The 22,423-nt window shown below is 36.0% G+C and overlaps 1 protein-coding gene across 1 annotated transcript; it reads left to right on the top strand.

Moving 5' to 3' along the window:
- Positions 1–4,013: 4,013 nt before the first annotated feature.
- ATKRS-1 (lysyl-tRNA synthetase 1) lies at positions 4,014–20,935 on the top strand. The gene is made up of 17 exons (XM_010277982.2): positions 4,014–4,239; positions 4,345–4,420; positions 6,488–6,556; positions 6,667–6,832; positions 6,933–7,026; positions 9,035–9,120; positions 11,228–11,406; positions 11,512–11,571; positions 16,655–16,780; positions 17,169–17,451; positions 17,591–17,687; positions 18,128–18,284; positions 19,575–19,718; positions 19,816–19,884; positions 19,993–20,136; positions 20,244–20,292; positions 20,473–20,935. Exons 1-17 carry the CDS (start codon positions 4,151–4,153, stop codon positions 20,505–20,507), a joined length of 1,923 nt encoding a protein of 640 aa, XP_010276284.1. The 5' UTR covers positions 4,014–4,150; the 3' UTR covers positions 20,508–20,935.
- The last annotated feature ends 1,488 nt before the right edge of the window (positions 20,936–22,423 follow it).

The raw sequence follows: 22,423 nt of genomic DNA, 5'->3' as shown, positions 1-22,423 counted from the left end.
CACCTTTTGGTCCCAAAACTCTACATTGTCTTTCTGTTATCCTTGAGGGAAAACATTTTACAAGGGATGAGCATGGATTGGTTTGGTTTGATTCCAAGGCAAAACCTTGAACCTACTCATTAAAGATCAATTCTAGGGTTAGTTTTGACCTCAGCAATTCCTAGGTTTGTTCCAAGGTCTACCCATGGGACTTTTCTTCCCCCCACCTCCCAAAATAAATAAATAAATAAAATGGAGTATGTTTTCTAAAAACTTGATTTTCAATTGTAGTAGTAGTAATAATAACGTCCAAAACTTTTCATTATAATTTAAGTTTTGTAAATATTACCTTTTACATAACTTGTAATAGGCATTCAAATATTAAATTGAAGAAAAATGATTAAATCATTTAAATGGCTTAATGGTCAAATAAGAAAGGTCTTTGTGATTGTGAGTACTTGGGTTCAAATGTTAACATCCCTAAGGCTTAGTTTGGATGGAGTACAAATACAAATATGTAGAGTGCAAAACCTTGTACTTTGTATTATTTTATATGTATTTGTACTAAGTCTAAAGTATTTTGGGGTTTATTTCAAATATACAAAGATTGACATCTAAAAGGGAAGCTAGAGACATAGACTTGCTTGGAAGGGTTAGAAATTAGGTTTGACATGGCCGAACCAAGTTTGGTGGCTGACCAAATTTATAAAAATTTTGTAACCCAACATGGAAACCGATTTCTTAATAATTTTGAAATCTGAAATTTCTGGATCGATCTTGCATTGAACTGAACTAAATTTGAAACCCAAATTAAATTTGATCATATTTGATATGGATACCACAAAATGCATATCCTATAGTGGTAGTTTACGCCCAATATAAGCCAAAAAACCGACCTCCAATTGAAGATGGCATAGTGTGTATGTGAAATCGATTCAGCAACACCGTTTCGGCAAAAACAATTCTCCAACTTGCTTGTAACGTTTTCAAAACTGGACTGGACCAGACGGTTAGACCAAAAAACTGGGAATTGGTTCCATTTTACCCTATAACCATTTTTTGGCCCAAACCGTTGACCTAGGTGGTCAAACCATTCGAATAGTCCAACAGTTTTTGACCATTTTTATTTTTTAAATTTTGTATTTTTTTGTCAAAATGGGTCATCCATTCAATTCAAACGGTCAAATCGTTCGACTCGGGAACTGGACCCTTGAACGGTTCGTTGTTTGATTTAGTTTTAAAAACCTTACTTGCTTGGATTGAATTGGCTTTGTGAACCTGATATACCCTGATTGAAATCAGTCCCTAACAATGCTAGGTCGAATTAGGGTTTTTGGGAGGCACGGGAGAAGATGAGAGAACAAGAGAGTGAAGAGAATTAACTGAATTAGACTCTCCCCTCTTTCTCCTTTATATAGAACATTCTCTTAATCTAATTAAAAATTGATCCAAATCAAATTTAGATTAGGACTTTATCTTTAATTGATAAGAATTGTCCTCTTAAGATGATAGATACTCCATACCTAGATCCATGCCCATTCTCACCCAAGTCACATGTTGTCATGTGATCATTTAACTAATCATATTAGTAATGGGCCTTAGTCTCATTTTCTCTAATGGGTCACATCCCAAGGTGTTGCATGGCCACTTTGAGACTAAATACTGTATGGCCTTGGATTCACAAAGGTCTTACACAAGTTCATAAGGGTTTAGCCCTACCTTTGAAAGAGGTTAGGTTGAATTCAATGCTCATAGTAGTGAACCCCTAATCCAATTAACTTTGACTCAATTTGGGCCCAACAATTACCCCTAAATGATCATTGGATTCACCAACCCTATGAAGACCCAAGGATAATAGACTTATATAAAATAAAGCCCATCAAATAATCAATATTGTAATGGTCTCTTAAACATAACGTTTTGGCCCATAATCACCAGAACATTGCCCATAAGGCAAAACCTCTTCCCTGATTGCAAAATGTAGTTTTACTCTCTCTGATCGGATGAATCCCGGTATTAAAACCTTTTGCAAATCCTTTTCATAAAATAGTAATATAACATATAGACACATTTTGCAAATCATATTTCAAATACAATTGAAATTCACTACTGATAATGTAACTTTTCATTAGATAGAGTGTTAAGCTTGATATTCACTTTGTCTAACAAAAGGGTCAATCCTATCACTATGATCACCTACTCAAGTAACTTCCTGAACAGTCACAACATGCCCAAGTATTTGACCCTTGATGGATCTCACTAGTTGGCACATCAAAGACAACTTAGTCCAATACCTAGTATAGTATCATAATCAAGTGTGGGGTTAAATGCAAATTTTCAGTTTACCCTATCTATCTCCAAGGTCCAATGCATAACTAGAAACTGGTCCAGGCTTAGTGTTTTTTCTAAACACCCATTGGCTATGTTTAGGGTCTAACCCTAGCTATCTCCAAAGTCCAATGGATGTGATCATTTTAAACTGACACAAGTCTTATAAGTGTCCAGTGAACAATAAATCGCACATACCTTGTGTCATCGGGGTAGATGCTTTTATATAGGAGTTATCGTAGGTCTCACGAAACACCTTCGAGATCCCCGATGCGTGCTGTTAGGAGTCTGTTCCGTAGTAGGAGGTGGACTTTGTGATAGCCGATAAGGCTTATTGGGTCCGTTCGGTCTGGGTGGGATATGGATAAGACCTACAGTCGTACGACATGATCCCGAAGAACTTAGGCAGCTGACTTTCTTCTAGAAGTCTGCTACATGTTACTTCAACTGGTCAGGCCATCCCAAGCTACTTAGACCTCGGTCTTTGCCGAGGTAGCCGAGGTGACCTGGCCTATTAAGGTGACAACAAATGCCGAGTTTTGGGAGGTGTTATTAGATTCCATCTTTGTAAAGTTTTTATAGAGGTATATGAGGTGACCTAATCTCGCATCCACATGTCCCCTCATTAGTTTCCATCTTTGTTATGATTATGAAATTCGAGTTTGTAAGGTTTCTATAGAGAGGGAGGCATTATTAGATTTTGGATGGTTTCCTTCAGAAAAGAACCCATAATGAAGCCATAAATTTAAAGAACTATAAATGGTATGAGGAAAGAGAGGCAATGAATGAATACGTTGAGTTGAATTGAGAGGGGGAAAAAGGAGAGACACACTGACGTAGCTAGTTTTGTTTTAATATACTAGAGGTTGTCTAAAACTTTAAAAGCCACATACCATATTCATTAATAATTATTACTATTTATTTATAACATGAGATGAGCTTGATGGCTGTGTTCGGAAATGATGCAAGTAAGTGTGAATGCAAATATGTAGAGTGTAAAATGGTCTATATAAATTGTAAAGTTGGGTTAGTTTTGCACCGATAAATTTACTTTCTTACCAAGACTTTTAGCTTTAATGGATACAAATACGAAGTCCAATAAAGCATATTCATTTTTTATCAAAAGCCCACTTGAATGCAAATTTACTTGATGTACTTTTGCATTCTATTATCAATGTAAATATGCATTAGAAAATGTATTTTCATGTCATTTGTCAATGCATAAATATAATATTGCCAAAGACAATCGAATGTAAACTAGAGTACAAATTTGTCCTGAACCGGGATTTACACTCCATTTGCAGCGTTTCCAAACGCAACCAATAAAACTAAAAAGGGATCTGCTCATAAAAACTATTCCAACACGCTTCTGGCATGATATGTATCCGTACATTTCACCATGAGAATGGATTCATTGACCCACCATGTCTGCAAAATGTACGTATACAGATATTTTGGAGAGTCCAGATCTGCCGGTGAGATAGGACTGTGAGGCTGGTGTGAGGTGCGAAACGTGAGGAGCAAATCCAGATTTCATTTTAGAACGCGTTGGACTAGTCTTTCGTTGTGAGCAGATGCGGACTCGGTCCAACCGGAGCAAAACCCAACGAGTTATATTATTGTCACGTGATTTATAAAAATTACACCTGGATTTTTCATTTTTCATGAAAAGTTCCATCTTATAATAGCAAAACAAAAAGAGCTCCAAACCCTAGCTCTACCCGTATCCTTGATAAACTCTTAAACCTCTCTTTCCTCTCCCCAGCCCTTCTCTCTCACTCACTCTGTATTTGTCTGTTTCGGTGGCGTTGAAGAAACAGTAGAAGCATTTCCGGGGGCATCCATGGAAGAAACAGCAGCAACAGCAAAAGCTGTTTCAGACCTTTCGCTTGAATCTTCTTCTCCGGCTCCAGCCGAAGCTCCAAGCAAAAAGTAAAGCAGAAGGAACATCCAATTATCTTCTTTTTATTTTAGATGATTTTTTTCTTTCTCCTGCTGTTTCTTAGATGGGTTTTGATTTTCACAAAACTTCTGCAGTGCTCTCAAGAGAGAAGCAAAGATGAGGCAGAAAGAAGCAGAAAGACGGCTCAAAGAGGAGGAAAAACAGAAAAAGGTGCTCTTGTTTTTTCTGCTCTCTCCGCCTTTCTTATGCAAGTTGCAATTTGCATATTTCATGCAATTTAGAATTTCATTTTAAGACAATATTTGAATGTGTGAAAAAAACTCAATTTTACAATACCCTTTTTAATCTATAACGAAAAAGGAAAGTTCATTAATAATAATAATATGGAGAAGGAGAACGTGGATCCATGGCCCTAAGATTAGTAAGGCAATACATCCACACATTATCACGGAAAAATTATTCCCCATAATAATAATGGCGAGATTTTTTTGCCGTTGTGTTGGAAGACCTTGGAGTCCTCTGAAGGAAATGTTTAGTCGGTTACTCTGGAGGTCAAAGTACTCACCTCTCTATTAAAAAGCCTCAGACATGTTTCAAAGTTGTCATTCTGAAACCAGCTAATGACAACCAGGTAATCCCGCTCCTCCTCATTTCAGTTTAAGCCAAGTGCATTCTTCAACCTGTGATTTGTGTGACTAGGCCTTGAATCCCCCCGCAAGTGATGACCTTCAGAAGTTCTGTCAACTTGTGAGGCTGTTAGTGACCTTAATCCATTATGAACTGCCATCTTTTGATTCCTTAATCCCAAGAAAATTAAGGCTGCTAGTGACCTGACTATATATATATATATTGCTTCTATTGGTAAGTTGTACGTAGAAATTAGTTTTTTTTGTTAATGATATTTATTGGAATTCAATTCAAGTGCTATTCAAATCCAATCAGTTGCATTTGATATGTTTGTGAATTTTAATTGGACCAGAGTACCAGACTTGTATATAAGCATTATTCGATCTCAATCTGGCCTGTTGACGGCCCCATTGAAACATTATTTATCTTCCTTGGTTTGATTGGGCACTGTGATGGTAACGAGGTCAAATAATGATCATGTTTTGCATCTGAGGATTATTGAGAGATCAAGAGATACTCTCTTCCTATGTACATAGTACACCAAAGAATGAAGATTGTTGCTGATAAAAAAAGAAACTCTAAAGAATCAAAGTTCAGGTGCTCCTTCACAAATGTTCTTTGTCCTAGTAGGTGGATAAGGATCCATCACCAAACAATCCCAATATCAACAAGAAAATGCTGCTAGAAAATGAAAGAGGGGTTGAAGTTTCTTTCGATAAATCTAACCACATTTTAGATTGTTATAATGGTGATCATGATTTATGTTTCGTGCTGGATATTGGTTATGGATGATTCGGTTAAAGTTCTTGGTTTCCCAGTAATGGCAGGGCATACTCATCATCCCTTCGATGTACATGCTGCAGGATAGGGGCCCTCCTCTTGATGGAGCTGTTAAATTCAACTTTGATGGTTAATCCCTTAGGACCTGGCCTCCTTGGGGTGTGGGGAGTGGAAAGTGCTTTTAGAGATCAGAGAGTAGTATTTATCATAGTGTATTTGGCTTCAAGAGTGAACATCTTGTTAGATGGATCCCTTTTGCAGCTAATTCCTTTGTGGATGGCTTGGCCAGGGGAGAGTTTGACAAAAATTAATTCTATTGGGCTTCCTTCCGTGGTATAGAAGCTATTTCTTCTGATGTATTACATTCATAAATTTTGTTCTTGAAGGTGGCCATTTGAAGCTTGTATATGGGTACTGTTTGGTAAAGGGACCTAGGCTTGCTTATTATGTTTCTCTTTTTGATTCCAAATCTTTCTTGTTGTAGAGTTATGTTTAAATTAGGATATCATAACATTTGATGTTAAAGTGTTGACATTTTGAATCTAACAATACAAGTTTCATTAAAGGTGATGTTTCCTAAATTCCTAGTGTTCTACTAAGAAATTGATATTTTCTATGAGAAGATAATTTTTTTTTGAATTATACAAAACCCAAATCATGTGCACAGTTTATTTGTTTAGTATTTGCCTTGGGTAGACAAGCTTGAGATCTTGATATGTGCATAACTATTATTTCTGGATGTGTTACATCTTTTTTCTGATGTTAAGCATGATTATGAACATAAGTCTTGCATTATTACATAATATCCATTTTAATAGTTTTGCTATCTAGTATTTCAATTTCATATTTTAGCCAATCCATCATTTGCAGGCTGCTGCCACTTCGAATTCTCAGGTTCAAAAGCCTGACATGGAAGATGATGAAGAAATGGACCCAAAGGCATGCTTTCTTTACTAATGCTTTTATTGGTGTTTTTATTGTTGAGAAGTTCCACAAGATATTTGCTGTAGCTTCTTTTGAATGACCTTATTTTTGTTATTTTTCTGCAGCAATACTTTGAAAATAGGTTGAAAGTGCTTGCATCCCAAAAGGTAGCTGGGAGGAATCCATACCCTCACAAGTTTTTTATTTCAATGTCTATCCCAGAATATATTGAGAAGTATGGAGGCTTAGGCAATGGAGATCATCTTGAGGATGTCACAATTTCTTTGGCTGGTACTAAACAGAAGACAAGATGTTTTTAATTCTTTTTGGTATTCTTTATATGTTCCCCAAATTTCTCCCACCTAATATTGATAAAATTCTCTTATGCAAGGGAGGATTATGGTCAAACGAGTTTCTTCTTCAAAGCTATTCTTTTATGATCTACATGGCGATGGTGCTAAAGTTCAAGTCATGGTTGATGCAAGGTTCTCAAGATGTTTATTGTTGTTATCACTGCCTTGGATTTCGTTTTCCTGTTTTTGTTGTGTACATATTTATTTATTTATTTTGTCCTCAGCATATGTTGTCTCTACAATGGATATGTTTTTTGTAATGATTTGAGAAATATTGGTGCATTATTTTTAGAATTTGGACCACTTAATTATTTCATTACCTGCTTTTCCTTCTCTTGTCTAGTCACCACATTTTTGTTTTCCCCCCTTTTCACTCTCATTCTCTGGATTATTTCATTTAGTTGGCATATATATATATATATATATACATGTATATGCATGTATATGTGTCTATTTGATGGAAAACATATTGATATCTCATTCAGGTGGTTTTCTACATCTGCTAATTCACTTGCAGATGGTCTAGCTAGGGAAGGAGTCAATATGGCCACTTCTTATTATTAGGGAGCATACGTACCGGGGTGAAGCTGGACTTTCATTTCTTCCTACGTAGTTACTTACTGTCTTATCACCAAGGTTCAAAGTATCGATATGGTCCTGTGAATTGGCAGAGGCGTATCGGTACTAAAAACCATGCATGTTTCTATTTTTTTAGTTTTTTTTTTTAAATTGGTTTTTTGGGATGTTTTTAATTATATTTTTTTATTAAAAAAAGAGGGTTCCCAAAATTTTGATCCTTGCTTATGACTGTTTTCACCCTTACGGCCTCAAGGAGTAGCCTGGTGGGCTTGGCTGCGGGCTCGTGCTTGGCCCAGGCTTTTGTAAATAAGCCCAGTCTGAGCTCAGCCCATTAATATTATATATAATAAAAATATATATTAGTATATAGTAATATATATGAAAAATATATATTAGCATTTAGTAGCATATACAAGAAATATACACTAGCATTTAGTAATATATTATTATTAGTATCTAAAAATATTATATATGTTAGTAAATAAAAATATATATTGGTAATATATAAAAAATACTTGTTCCTATTCGGGCTGGGCTTTAGTCCTGGGCCTGGAATTTGTTCTTTATATAAGAACTAGGCTCGGGTTCAAGATCTAGAACTGATGATCAGGCACTCGGGCTGGGCCCTGGCTTGGGCCTGGACATTTTCTATTAATAAAGAGGCAAAGCCTGGCCTGTGAACGAATAACATCAATCTTGTCACTGATTTGGGGAAATAATAATCTTTCTTGTGACTTTAGTTGAATGGAATCTGTTTGTAGGTTTGTACCTCTATATTCTTCAGTTCTAGGGAGATAGGAACCTAAGTTGCATGGATGAATTACAGCCATTCGATCAGATTTTGATTGTTATAAGACTTGGAAAATCTAGTATTCCTGCTATACCTGTATAAATTATATTGCTATAAAATTACATTATAAATTGTATGCTTAGTAGTGTACTTTTTCTTTTGCAAACTCGTGTTGGCTTCCTAACATATACCTTGCATCCTTATCTCAAGTTGGCAGGTTTTGTTGCAAGAGTTGGGTTTCTGTGCCTTATTTTTCATTTGAATCACATACACCTGATGCCATATTTATTTATTCACCATATGTCCTTCATTGCCTTATCTTGAGTTTAAATTCTTAAGAACAATAATTTGGTGAAGGATTTCTCTTTTTGCATTGATGTTTCCATTTCTCTTCTTCCTTTCCTTAAAGGATTTCATCTTTAAGAAAAAGATTGCATAAACACTTTATGAACAGAATATTTCCCATTTAAGTAACAGGTAGGCTTGAATGCATATTTGAATTTAACTTCCATGACGTGCACAGAAACCAATGCAAGTATCAGCTTTCTATAGTATAGATGTTACTTTTGAAGGTAAAATGGCTAGAATATATCATAATTCTCAATTTATTATTTGGTCAGAATTCTATTATTGCCTTGATCTTTCTTAATACTGCACAAATGTATTGAAGATGCTGGTTTTGGATGGAGTCATGGAGAGTCATTTCATGCCATTCTTTAACTTGGTTTATTTGCTTTACTAATAAAAAATGATATATTTGCTTTTGTGCAGGAACTCTGACATGGATGAAGCTGAGTTTTCTAGATTTCATTCTGGTGTGAAGCGGGGAGATATTGTTGGTGTGTCTGGATTTCCAGGTAAATGGGTTACAGTTAAACACTTGAATTTTCTTAAGAAATTGTGAACACATAAGTTACACCTTCAGGATAATATTTATTGTTCTTTAGTTTCCTTGGAAAATATTCCGTCTTAAATCTATGGAGACCCTTGATTAAATGCGAATACACCGGTATTTGAAAGAAAAAACAAAACATCACATCAACTGGTGTTTTGTTTAAAATACTGGTGGTTTCACAATTCATTAGGTGTCACATGTGACAGTGGTCAATATCTTGGAATGTCTTCCAAAAACCTTCATAACATCCAAGAGCATTTATATAGAGTTTTATCATAGAGTCTGACTATGATACCGTAAAGGAATGATACCTCAAAAATTGATAACGAAATAACCAATCAGCCTGTATCACAACTGTAGTAACCAATCAGATAGCATTCATCAAAATTCACGGTGGTGGTGATTGGTCAAAGTTCTGGTATCATACCTTTCTGGCATATTTACCCCTTTGACCAGATTATATCAGATGACTTGTTGAATTTGTTTGGAGAAAGAAAACCACCATTGAGTTTTGGCTATATTGGTTATTTTGTTTGTCTTCTAGTTCCATGTGATTACTGAATTGTTGGTCAGGAGTAGGGATCAGATTGATGATTCTAGGTCTTCATTGGGCAGTTGGGACTTTAATATGGTTTAATCTTAAAGGAATCAACCATGGGGAAGAGAGATGAACCGAAAGAAAAAAATGGAGATCGAAGTTTAAGCTGGCTGTATATCATGTAAAAATGGAAAAAGACAAATTTTGGTCATCATTGTTGTCATTATCTTTTTCCAACTTTGATCTTACTTTTGTGGAATCCTGTATTTTTCATTATCTTGTATCAATGCAAAATGCAAATCTATTGATAAAAAATAAATGCAAAATGCAAATCTTAACTTTATTGGACATATTCATAGGTGATGACTTAACTGAAAGCCCAAGGTATTGTAGTCTAATTAAATTAAATGGAACTCATCCAGCATTCAGTGAATTATCATCATGGCTTTAAAAAAACAAAAAATTAATCATCATCATCCAAGCCTTGTCCCAACCATATGGGGATGGCTACATGAATACTGTTATTCCATTCTGTTGTGTTCAGTGCCATATCCATCATTAATTTGTGGGTGCTTAAATCATTTATTTTTACTTCCACCCAAGTCCTTTTAGGTTTGTCCCTAGCTCTTCTAGCCTCTTCAACTTCTAACAGATCACTTTTCCTAACAGATGCTGTAGATGGCCTTATATTCACGTGACCTAACCATCTCAATCTACCTTTTCTCATTTTATCACCTATTGGAGCTACTCCTAGGTTCCTTCTTATTGGCTTCATTTCTAATCCTGTCCTTTCTAGTCTTCCACTCATCCATCTAAGCACTGGCCTTACAACTAATTTATATAATTTCCTTGTTAGTTGAAGTGGTATTCCCTTGCCAGATGAGACTTGGATGCACCCATCCATTTTGCCTATGTGCTCTTATGGGCGACTCGATTTCTCATTTTTTTTTTTTGACTTATTGGACCATGGTAGGAAGAGGTGACATTTAGTTATCTAGAGGTCTTTAATCCTATGTGTACCTGATTTGCACTTCTATTATTATTAATTTACATTGCATATATTCTATTTTAATCCTTCTTATTTTAAAACCTCTTGTTTCTAATGCAGTTGTCCATAAAGCTAATTTTGTATTTAATCCTACTAGTGTCATCAATTAATACTATGTCATCAGAAAAATTGGGCACTCCGGGACCTCCTCTTGAATATTTTTAGTCAATCTGTGACTAGTGCAAATAATTTAAGACCAAGTGCTGAATAGCAGCTTCTTCTAAGGAATTTTAGTGATGCCTATAATAAGATATTATAGTTTGAGCTATTCTATGACCTTTTGTGCTATGGTTTTTATCTTGTTTAAGGGTCCTTGATTTTTTGTAGTCTAACCTCCTGTAAATATGTATTATGTATGCAAATATTTTGCTTTGAGTGAGGTTCTGTGGTGGCATTCTGCATTAGATGAACTGTCATGTCTATTCTTATTTTAGACGAATCTTCTGTATCAATTTGTTTACTATTTTGGTTCTTCATCTACAGGGAAGAGTAAAAGGGGAGAGTTAAGTATTTTCCCAAAGGGATTTATTGTCCTATCCCATTGTCTTCATATGATGCCCAGGCAGACATTCTCTCGTGGTACAAAAGGAAAAGCTGGTGGGAAGGTGAACAATTCTCCCAGTGCAGATAGTGCCGAATCTGCAGATAATGATAATATGAAGGTGATAAATATTTACAGAGAATTAGTTCTCCATAGGAATGGGCTGGCTTATGTTCTTGACTGGCTGGCTATCATTGATATAAATTGTTTTCTCAATGGATTGCAGAAAACTCAATGGATGCCAGGGAGTGCTAGGAATCCTGAAAAATACATCCTAAAGGATCAGGTACTAAACTTCTTCAAGGAATGCCTTTTAAGTATGCCCCAGTTACATTGATTGTTTTGTCTTTCTTCCATCTTCTTTTTGTTAAAAAAATGAATTGAACCAATTAGTACTTTTCTTAAATAGCAGGGTAAAATTTCACCATATTTTCTGTTAGTCTGTCTATTGGCATGGACCAAATGTTAAGGACAGGGCTTGTTTATCCATGTCTCTGTTCATGTATACTATAGTTGTCAAGGTGCCTAGGTGATGGAATTTGAAAGTATAAAATAAATATCCCTACCCTCTTAAGCTACTTTATTGGTTTTTTATACTAACCAGCATACCTGTATGCTAGCTATTAGCAATAAAATCATTTGAGTAAAACATAAAATGCCATAGTTAGCATCCAGGCCAACAAAAATGGGAGAGTGCAGCTAAGAAAAGAGAAAAATAAGGGGGCGGAGCCCCTGTTTCGTTCCCAAAATAAGTTGTTCAAGAGGATGACATGGACTGTGTTTAAGGGGGTGGAGACCCTGTTTCAGACTAAAAAAATGAAGGATTGTTAAAAGTAAGAAAGGAGTACCAGTGTGATTTTAGGAAGGAGGAGGAGGCGGCGGAGCCCCTATTTCATCCCAAAAGTATTTCTTAAAGAAGAAGAAGAAGAACAATGGAAACTGGAGGTCTTGGACGACTTGGACTGAACAATGGAAACTTCTCAGTCCTTGCTTTCTCTTCTCAGCTCTCAGTTCAAAACTCAAAGTCTCAAACCCAATAAAATGATATACGTGTGTGCGCGGGGTGGGGGGGGGGTGGGGGGGTGAACACCTAATACAAAAACACCTTGGCGTCGGGTGAGGCGACCTCTAAAAATCGCCTAGGCGTCGCCTTGACAACTATGATGTATACTTTGATATGGTTGATATTTCTTTGTAGAGGGAGATTCCATTGTAGATAATTTCTTCTTAGAGGGAGATTCCATGGTATGCATGGAGTGTAAATAATATTTGATGTAGGAAAGGGTTGCCAATATGTGGCACTTGTTTTGTTTAAATACTTGAAAAGAAATATTGTCTGTGGGGAAGATCAAGTTCTGCTGGTAAATAAAAATTTAGGGATTTTAGAGTAATGAGGAAAATTTCCATATGCAGGAAATGGGAAAGAAAAAATAATTTGCAAGAAGGTAAAAGTTGAATGATGGTAGATCAGGGATCAGAAAGAAAAAAATTGGAATTGGTGAGGGGAGTAAGAAAAAGGACATGACTTTCTAGAATCAGAACTAGCAACAATCTTCTCACCTTAACTCATCAAAAAACAATCTTCTCACCTTAATACAGATGTTTTTTTGGGCATTATACAGAGAAGCAAAAAGTTTGACTAGGCATTGGAAAAAGGGATCAAAATTTTGGGCACCTCACCAGACAAAGCACGACTAAGAACAACAGCTTGATTCCAAAGTTTATAGTTCATTTTTACAGGCATAATTTTTGGTTAATGAGGACATTATTAATGGACCTTATATATGCCTTCATTTCCCTTTGTTGAAGATGTGCCAGACACAAATTCATACCCACAGGTGAAAAGACTGTAACCTAACCAAACTCTTAAAATATCATATAAGTTGAAGTTTTTGTTCTATTTTTTTTTGGATAATTGAAAGTTGAAGTCATTAGCAAAAAATATATATAGACTGATAAATATATTTTTAACTTTCCTTCATTGTATTCTGTTGGTGGGGAGTTAAGACATTTTACCTCCCCCTATTGTATCTAAAGTTTCACAAATCTTCACATCATTAATAAAGATTTTTGTTACTCATTAAATATATATATATATATATATATATATATATATATATATACTGATAAATGCATCCCAGAGAGTAGCGTGAGGTGTGACCCACCCTTAAAGTGATTACAACATCAATAAAACTAGGTAAGAGTCTGAAAAAGAGCAAGATCACAAAGCAACCCAGTAGAGAAGTTCCCTATTTGCCCCTTGTTTGGCAAGACAATCAGCCAAACCATTTGCTGACCTTCCTACCAAATACCAATGTATAGCACCAGTCATGTTCCTCAAGGAAGCCGCCCAATAGAGATGTTCCTTATTGCCTCTTGTTTAGGAAGACAATCAGCAAAACCATATGCTGACCCGCCCACCCAATGTGTAGTAATAGTCATGTTACTTGAAGCTTTTGAACATTGTGAATGTTATTTGAAATTCTAAATCTAAAATCAGTTTTAGAAACAAAGCTGCCACAACAAGTCTTAAAACTAATAAAACTCAAGTTTAAGAACTCAAATAACTCAGAAACAGAAAACATGCAGCCAACTTTCTGCTGTGAAAATTGGCCATAGGTTGCTTAATTGGCCAATTGATATCCAGATTGTGTGTTCTTGGGCTCGTTGGTAGTCATGTGATCTATGGTGCTACGATGAATTAGGGATTCTATTATGTGTGTTGATGACAAGTTTTTAAAGTTTAGTTCTATTTTTTGCTGGTTCTGACACAGTGGTATAGCAGTTATCCTTGGGTCTTTTGTATATAGGTTTTTATAAAATTATGAAAAAAAGATGATTTACTATACTTACGTGTTAAGCGCCCCTCTTTAATTATTAGGCTAGCCCAGCTGAATAAATCCTGATTTTGATCCTTTCTCATTGATTACATGCTTCCTTTCTGGTGTATAGCGGTTGGTTTTGGGTTTATTGTTGTATGAGGCATTTGCTTTTGGTCATCTACTCTTTTTTTTGATGCCTGTGCAGTCTTGGATTTTTTGATTGATTGGGTAGTGTTGGTTCTATTTTGCTGCATCCTGTCATTATTTTCTCTTCATTTTTCTTCCCTTTTTTGGAGCTGTGGCCTGTATACTAGGAGTGTATAGCTAAATATTAAGATTTGGTAAATCGAGTTCAGGTAACTGAGTAGAATTGAAGATACAAGGGAGTTCTTTTCTGCTTTTGGTTGAAGGCTTGAAGCCCAAATAGACCTATTACATTGAACATCAATTTCTTCGCGTCCTGTACCAGGTGTCTATTTTTGCCTGAATTTAGGTTTAAGTTGTAATTGGGCTTGTATCTTTCCAGCACTTTTTTCTTTCTGAATAGAACTACTAATGCACAGAGAGCAAAACTACTAATACATGGATTTAGCCTGGGGTTAGGCTATATTGTGCATCTCTTGTAAACTCTATTTTGACCATCTCTTGTAAACTCTGTTATGTAGCCTGGGGTTAGGCTGAAAACAGAAATCATATTTAAGAATAAGAATTTTTGGGTAATTATGATGAAGGGTATAGATGCCCTGTATGCTAGTGAAATACAGAAAATTTGGCCATTGTAATTAGGAGAGCAAGTTGCATGCCCAATTTGAAGAATTTACACAGCATCAGGGTCTTGGCAATTCAAATTTTAACAGATCCTCAAGCTGAGCCTGTTCAAGTTGCACCCCTAGGTGCAAGATTTTAAATACTGATACACCTGATATGCATGAACCTTGGTATTGGGTGTTTCGAAGGCACACCCCTTTTTTGATTTTTTACCAAAAGCCAACCGGGGGAGGGGGTCTTAGGCTTGGCCACCCCTGATTGCCCAAAACTCAAATATATTATTATTTAGGTGTGTTGGTGTGCTACTGGAATGATGCAATATGCTTGATATGGTGAAACACCCTGATACATCATGAAATTTTGATCCTTGTCTAGTTGTAATAACCAGAGTCATCAATGTGGAGTTCTCTGGAGGATTTAGTGTCAAATTTATATTGATAGAAGAGAGAAGTTATATACAATTTCAACCCATGTACACTGAACTAATATTCAATGGGATATTGAGTATTGGCGATCTTTTAGCACCTAGAAAGTGCAGTAAAGAAAAGGAAATTAAACTTCATCTTCGTTGCATGGATAGAGAATTAAATGCAATACAACCTCTTTCTTTAGAAGCGTTTTTTCTGATTCCTTTGCCTTATTTTCAGTACCAAGACCTTACCTTTAAGAAATCAGGGTGATGTTGGCAAACACACCATTGCATGTATCTTAGCATGATATTTTGCTGTGGACATAACATGATGATATTTGTGTTTCAAAGCACAAATATCATTAATGAGCTCAACTGAATGCTTCTTTAGTGTGTCATGTTTGTGACTAAGATATCTACCAACCCAACACCGCCTTAGTCATGCATGATGATTCCCCCACCCACAAAGGAACTTTAAAGAGGAAATGCGGTTAAAGTTTTCAATAAGATATTATATGCACCATATTCTTGTTTTGAGGGAAGAAGAAAGAATCAAATACTAGGTTGGCATAATTTCCTAAAATTCTCTACGGTGGCCAGCCATGAGAACCAAATGCCAATTTAAGAGTACTATTTCGTACTCTCTTCTTAATCTTGACAGCTAAGCCAACATAGGATAGGCATTTTTATTTGTAATTCAACATAAAGTTTAATTAGCCACATTCTTAGATGATTAGGATGGTCTAAAACCTCAAACCTTCTTATCATTAGCATAATAAGGTGTAATCTAATAAAAGCTTCCATTTCCTAGGTATTTGTAATTACTTTTGAAATTTACAAATCCAATTATTTAAAATTGAACTCCAATTAATGATCAAATATTGGCCTAAGTGCTATTTATGCTAGTGCCCTCTCAGTAGGAGGAATGTGCAAAATGGGTATTATACAAAAAATGTTTGTACTTGCTGCTGCAGAAGTCCATGTTGAGTTCCTTAACTCCTGTGTTAATTTTATTTTGCTTTTCCTATTCAAAGTAACCAGTGCTTTGTGTAATGGTAAAATGTCAGGCTGACAAGCATTAGAATACAAATTCGAGTCTGAGAGTGGCCATTTTGTGCAAAATGTGCCAAAGGTTAGGCTCATATCCACCCCACCCTCCCCCTAGACTCTAGATACCTGGGTTGAACATGGGTAATGGCCTAATGCAACGGGGGTAGAGTTATCTCCATAAATGATAGACCAAATAAGGTATTCCCAATGGTGCAAAATAATCTTTATGTCCCCTTTCTTTTGATTAATATATAATAAGAAATCTGACCTTTCCTTATCGAGCTAATAATGCTCATTTTTTTCTTTGATTTTGATGTCAGGAAACTCGATACCGTCAACGATATTTAGATTTGATGTTGAATGGGGAGGTTCGACAAATATTCAAGACTCGAGCAAAGATTGTTTCTTACATTAGAAGCTTCCTTGACAATCTTGACTTCTTGGAGGTTTGTCTCTAGTTCTTTGTTTTCCTTGTTGATGTGATAATGCAGTACCGACACTTGTTCTGAGATGAGAAAGGAACTACTCCCCAAACCTGTGATATGCAAATACAAAAATCTCTGGTTTTAGGCTGAGGTTTGGGCTTGAAGTATAAATTTACAACACTTGATAATTGGTCATAGATTACTTTAATAATTTGAGCTTGCCTTTTTTTGTTCTTCACTCCCAAATCTGACGTATAAAGTCATGTCATTGCAACAATCAGACCAACATTAATGTATCATAGGATGACATATTTTTTGTTTTTATTTTTGTGCTGTGAAAACTAATTTTCATCTTCCTTCTGCAAGATAATTTGTAAGTCATTTATAAGAAAAACATTTGTAATATCAGGTTGAAACACCTATGATGAACATGATTGCTGGTGGAGCAGCTGCACGGCCATTTGTTACTCATCACAATGAGCTGAATATGAAGCTCTACATGCGGATAGCTCCTGAACTCTATCTTAAGGAGCTGGTTGTTGGTGGGCTAGATCGAGTCTATGAGATAGGAAAACAGTTCAGAAATGAGGGGATTGATTTGACTCATAATCCTGAATTCACTACTTGTGAGTTTTATATGGCTTTTGCAGATTACAATGACTTGATGGAGCTGACTGAGAAGATGTTAAGTGGTAAGTGCTGCATAGTTTTTTTAGCTATGTGCAGTGAATGGATGGGGCATGTTTTGGGTTGTCAATATCTGGTCTTAGTTTAATCATAGGTTTTGTTTACCTTTTTCTCAGTTTTAACACTGCAATTGGAATTAAACAGGGATGATCAAGGAGCTTACAGGTGGCTATAAAATTAAATATCATGCAAATGGGTTGGAGAATCCTCCAATAGAGATTGATTTTACTCCGCCTTTCAGGTATGTTAGCTATATTGTTTTGTGTTGGCAGGGATTGGGAATAGCTTTGTCAAACCTCACAACCACTACAAGGAAAATTGCAGTTGGAAAGGGTTTTTTCTTTGTATCATAGGACCATGATTTTGTGGGATAATAGCTTAGGGGCCCAACTCTTGTTATCTCTATTTTGGTTTTTTCTGTTTACTTTTTGCACTCTGGTCTGTTCGCCAATGTGAATGGTTTTGTTTTCTAAAGCAAAAACAACTATCACATCAGCAAAACCGTATTGTTTCTACTGAGATGGTAGTTGTCATTGTTTTTAGAAAACAAAACCAAAAACATTGGTGGACACCCCTTCATTTTCTATTTTTCGTCATTTTTGTTATCAATAAAGCTTCTCTGATCTGTTAATGAAAAGTTTTTCAGTTACAAATCAATGTTTTTTATTTTCACTGTTGCAGGAGGATTGACATGATAGATGAGTTGGAGAAGATTGCCAACCTCTCCATACCGAAGGACATTTCAAGTGACTTGGCCAACAAATATTTGCTGGATGCTTGCAACAAGTTTGATATAAAATGTCCTCCTCCGCAGACAACAGCTCGTTTGTTAGACAAGGTACCCCTAAATCCTTGTTATATTTTTCAATAATAATGGTACTTTCAGAGGTAAAATGTTGATGAAAACCTGGAAGAATCTCCCTATACAAAAGGGCCAATGTTACACTAATTGCAGTAATGTCTTGTTGCTTGTTAAGTATTTGCATCATGATAGAGAAATAATATGACCTTAAATATCAGCTACTCACTGAATCGATCTTGACTCTTGATATCTAGTAGTCAAGAAATCATGTTTTTTCTATTGGCTATATGATGAAGGATTAATTTTTTTTTTGAATTAAAAATTTTCAATTGGTCTGATTTGGGTTTCAAACTTTCAATAAGGGTGCGGGTTGGGGATCTGATTTGAAGAAGACAGCATCTGGCCCAGGCCTTTGAGCCAGGTCCATTCAAATTTAACTAATGCTCAAGCCAAGCTCATCTAAGTTGCACACCTAGGTGTGAAGGATCATTTAGAACAAGGAAAATTGTTAGGGGAGCAATGGTTGGCACAGTGTATGTTCTAGATACTGCATGGGGGATTTCTAATGGATTAAAAAAATCTAAAAAGATTTTAGGCAACAAAGTTTATGGTTTATTGTAATGATTGGAATTGTATTGGGGTGCATTTATTCTGGGGTAGTTGCTCTTTCTCTAATTGCTACTTTTTTCTTCCCCTTCTTCCCCTCCCCTTGCAGCTTGGTGTTGGTACCATTGTTTATTTGGGAATTTTGTATTATCTTCTGTCTCATTTTTATTATCAATAAAATTTTTGTTATTGATAAAAAATGGTTTAGGGTGGGGGTCTGAAGAGAAAGCAATCTGAAACTAAACAGTTGAAGACAGATGCATCAGAGGCAAGAAAAACTAAGAAAAAAATAAAATTAGTTAAGCTGCTGTATGGTTGTCTGCCAAATCAGTGAAAGGCATATTTTAAGACCTATTGCAGAAGAAAGATGAAGGATAGACTCCACACCACCTAGTGTGTATCTTCAATTATGGAAGAAAGAAAACAGCACCTTCTCGAGTGTTAGAATCAGCACCTAACATGTAATTTGGTCTGAAAATTCTGTCATTGTCTTGGTTGAACATTTGAAAGAGAAAAACCTCAGCAAGTGAATCATTTATTACTAGTATAATTTGTATATTCTTTTAAATATTTTAATTTTGTGATATTATTTTCTGAACTAGTTCCCCTGGTGAATCCGTGTACACACCGAGTGCCCAACTTGAAGTTATTGCATCCGAATTCTGTCAATGATGTTTGTTGTAATATGAGAATGACTTACAGTTTCTCATTGGTTGGCAGCTTGTGGGGCACTTCTTGGAGGTGACATGTGTAAACCCTACGTTCATTATTAACCATCCAGAGATTATGAGCCCATTGGCAAAGTGGCATAGATCTAAACCTGGCCTCACTGAACGATTTGAGTTGTTCATCAATCAGCATGAAGTACGAACTATGAAGACTCAATTCTCTTAGTCTTGATAAATCTTTTTTTTTTTACGAGTAAATGCTGCTTATTGTAACTAACCTGTGCTATTTATAGCTTTGCAATGCATATACAGAATTGAATGATCCTGTGGTACAACGAGAACGATTCGCTGAGCAACTCAAGGTATACCACAAACAAAAACCGAGAATTGATAAAAGAACTAGAACTAAGAAATTATTGTATTTTTATGGATGCATGGGGATGTTCGAATTATATGTGGCATGATTTCAGGACCGACAATCAGGTGATGATGAAGCAATGGCTTTAGATGAAACATTCTGCACAGCCCTGGAGTATGGACTGCCTCCAACTGGTGGTTGGGGATTAGGCATTGATCGGCTGACAATGCTGCTTACAGATTCACAAAATATCAAGGTCATCATTCTGTGTGTGTGATGTATTAATTTGTATTTTTTCAATCATTGCTTTCCCCGCATTTACTACCAGTTAGCGCTCACTCATTTTGTGGGCTTTGGGAACAGGAAGTTCTTCTCTTTCCAGCTATGAAGCCTCAAGATGAGCCTCCTAAAGGTAGTCTCTTAGATTCTATTGGATCTTGTTGGCTTCACCTTGCGTAGGGTGCAAATCATATTAGTCTTTCAATGAAGATACCTTTAATTATTTGGCAACTGCACGTCTGCACCTATATACACCAGGTGTTTGCCATGTTTGCCTTCAATTAATTAATCACAATTTTTATGGCAACTGCAGCACCCGAGGGTTCTGTTGGTTCAAATCGGGGATAGATGATGATGCTTCATCAAATACTGTAAACAATGGGTAACAGATGCAGGTTGTGGCATCGGCATTACACTGTTGATGGGGGTCCTCTTCCTGATGAACGTTCTGTCATACACAAGGGCTCAGTCGTTTAGGCCTCTTCGATCCAGCAGCAGTGATGTTTTTGCACTACATATTATAGTTAAATCTACTGTGTTAATTCAAACCAAAAGCACCCTTTAGTGGGGAAAGTTACCATATTGATTGGGAAACAGATTAGAGAACCCTCATTTTAATAGCAGCATCATGACATTCACAACTTTTGTTTCACAATCCTCATGATGGTTATTTTGTTATGTTAGAGGCGTACTGGATTTTTGGCAAATTTTGTTTTTTACCAGCTTTTTAGCTCATTGTTTAGAGAGCCGTTGAAATTTTTACAGACTTAACATTATACTGGTGTGGTTCATCTATGCTAATTTCTAAATCTATTAAACAAAAGCAATATATAATTATGCATTTTTATGAAATTTCTATTTCTTACTACAAGTCTGTAAGCAATCAACAGTGGATTTTGAGGCAATTTTCTATTTCGTTCTGTTTCCCTCTGCTTTTTCATGAAATGGATTTTGATGCATGGAATATCGGTAACAATATTTGGTGAAAACTGAATAGTGTCAGAGGTGGAGACCACTTGACTGACTTATTCAAGTTTCTTCTTTGTAGCTTGGTTCTAGAAAGCCGCAAAGCCGCAAGTACAAATATGTTAGGTGGAAATACAGATATTCATGGTTCATTCAGAGGCTCCTTTGTATTTGTACTGAATATACTTGGATTTATCTTCCCGAACTGAGCCATGAAGAGTACAAATACCAACATCTACAGTGAAAAACCATGTATTTGCATTGTACATATTTGTATTTTGTATCATTCTCAAGCTCGACATTAGTAAGGCCCATGACAGAATAGAATTGCCTTTACTGCAAAAAGTTTTGGAGAAATTTGGCTTTAAAACTAAATGAATTGGTTGGGTGATGAACTGTCTCCTCAGTTACCTTTCAAATTTTAGTGAATGAAATCTTAAGTAAAATAATTACCCCGTCAAGAGGTTTAAGACAAGGAGATCCCATTTCTCCTTATCTTTTTCTATTGTGTTCTGAAGTGTTTTTTTTGCTATTATATCCAAAAGAGTAGAAGGTAAAATTTCTGGAATTAAATTCTGTAGAGGTAGCCCTACAATCTCACAAGTTACCATTTCTTCGTAGATGATAGTTATATTTTTAGCAAAGCAAATCTGGTAGAAGGTCAGGAGATCCTAGGAGCTATTAATCTTTATGCCAAAGCTTCGGGACAGCAAATCAATCTCTAAATCTGAGGTAACCTTCAACCTACAAATGTATGCCAAATTATAAAAGGTAGTGGCAAGGTCTCTTCATATCAAAAGGGCAGAAAAACCATCAATCTACTTGGGTCTCCCCCCTTCAATGTGCAAGACCAAATGTAACACCTTCAATTACCTGGTTGAAGGGTTTGAGAAAAAAACAAGTGGTTGGAAAAGGTTGTTATCCCAAGCAGGTAAAGAGGTTAAGCTTAAATCTGTGATAGCTGCTATCCCCTTTTACAGCATGTCCTGTTTTCTCCTTTTCCAACAAGACCTGCCTTCAAACGGGCTCACAGATTTTTGGTGGGGATCTTCAAAAAATGAAAGAAAAATTCACTGGATTAATTCAAACCAATTTAGCAAGAACAAACTAAATGGAGGGTTGGGATTCAGAGATCCAATAATGTTTAATAGAGCTCTTCTTGCTAAATTGTCTTGGAGGTTAGCTGTAGGCTCTACAAGCTTACGGGCAAAAGTAATCAGAGCAAAATACCTAAGAAACAAATGTTTTCTTTCATCCAACCTAAGCCTTCATGGCTCTTGGGAATGGAAAAGTCTCTT

The sequence above is a fragment of the Nelumbo nucifera genome, chromosome 4 (assembly GCF_055504915.1).
Source record: "Nelumbo nucifera cultivar China Antique chromosome 4, China Antique-T2T, whole genome shotgun sequence".
NCBI lineage: Eukaryota > Viridiplantae > Streptophyta > Magnoliopsida > Proteales > Nelumbonaceae > Nelumbo > Nelumbo nucifera.
The sequence above is the reverse complement of the archived record's forward strand: the minus strand, read 5'-3'. Positions and strand labels throughout refer to the sequence as shown.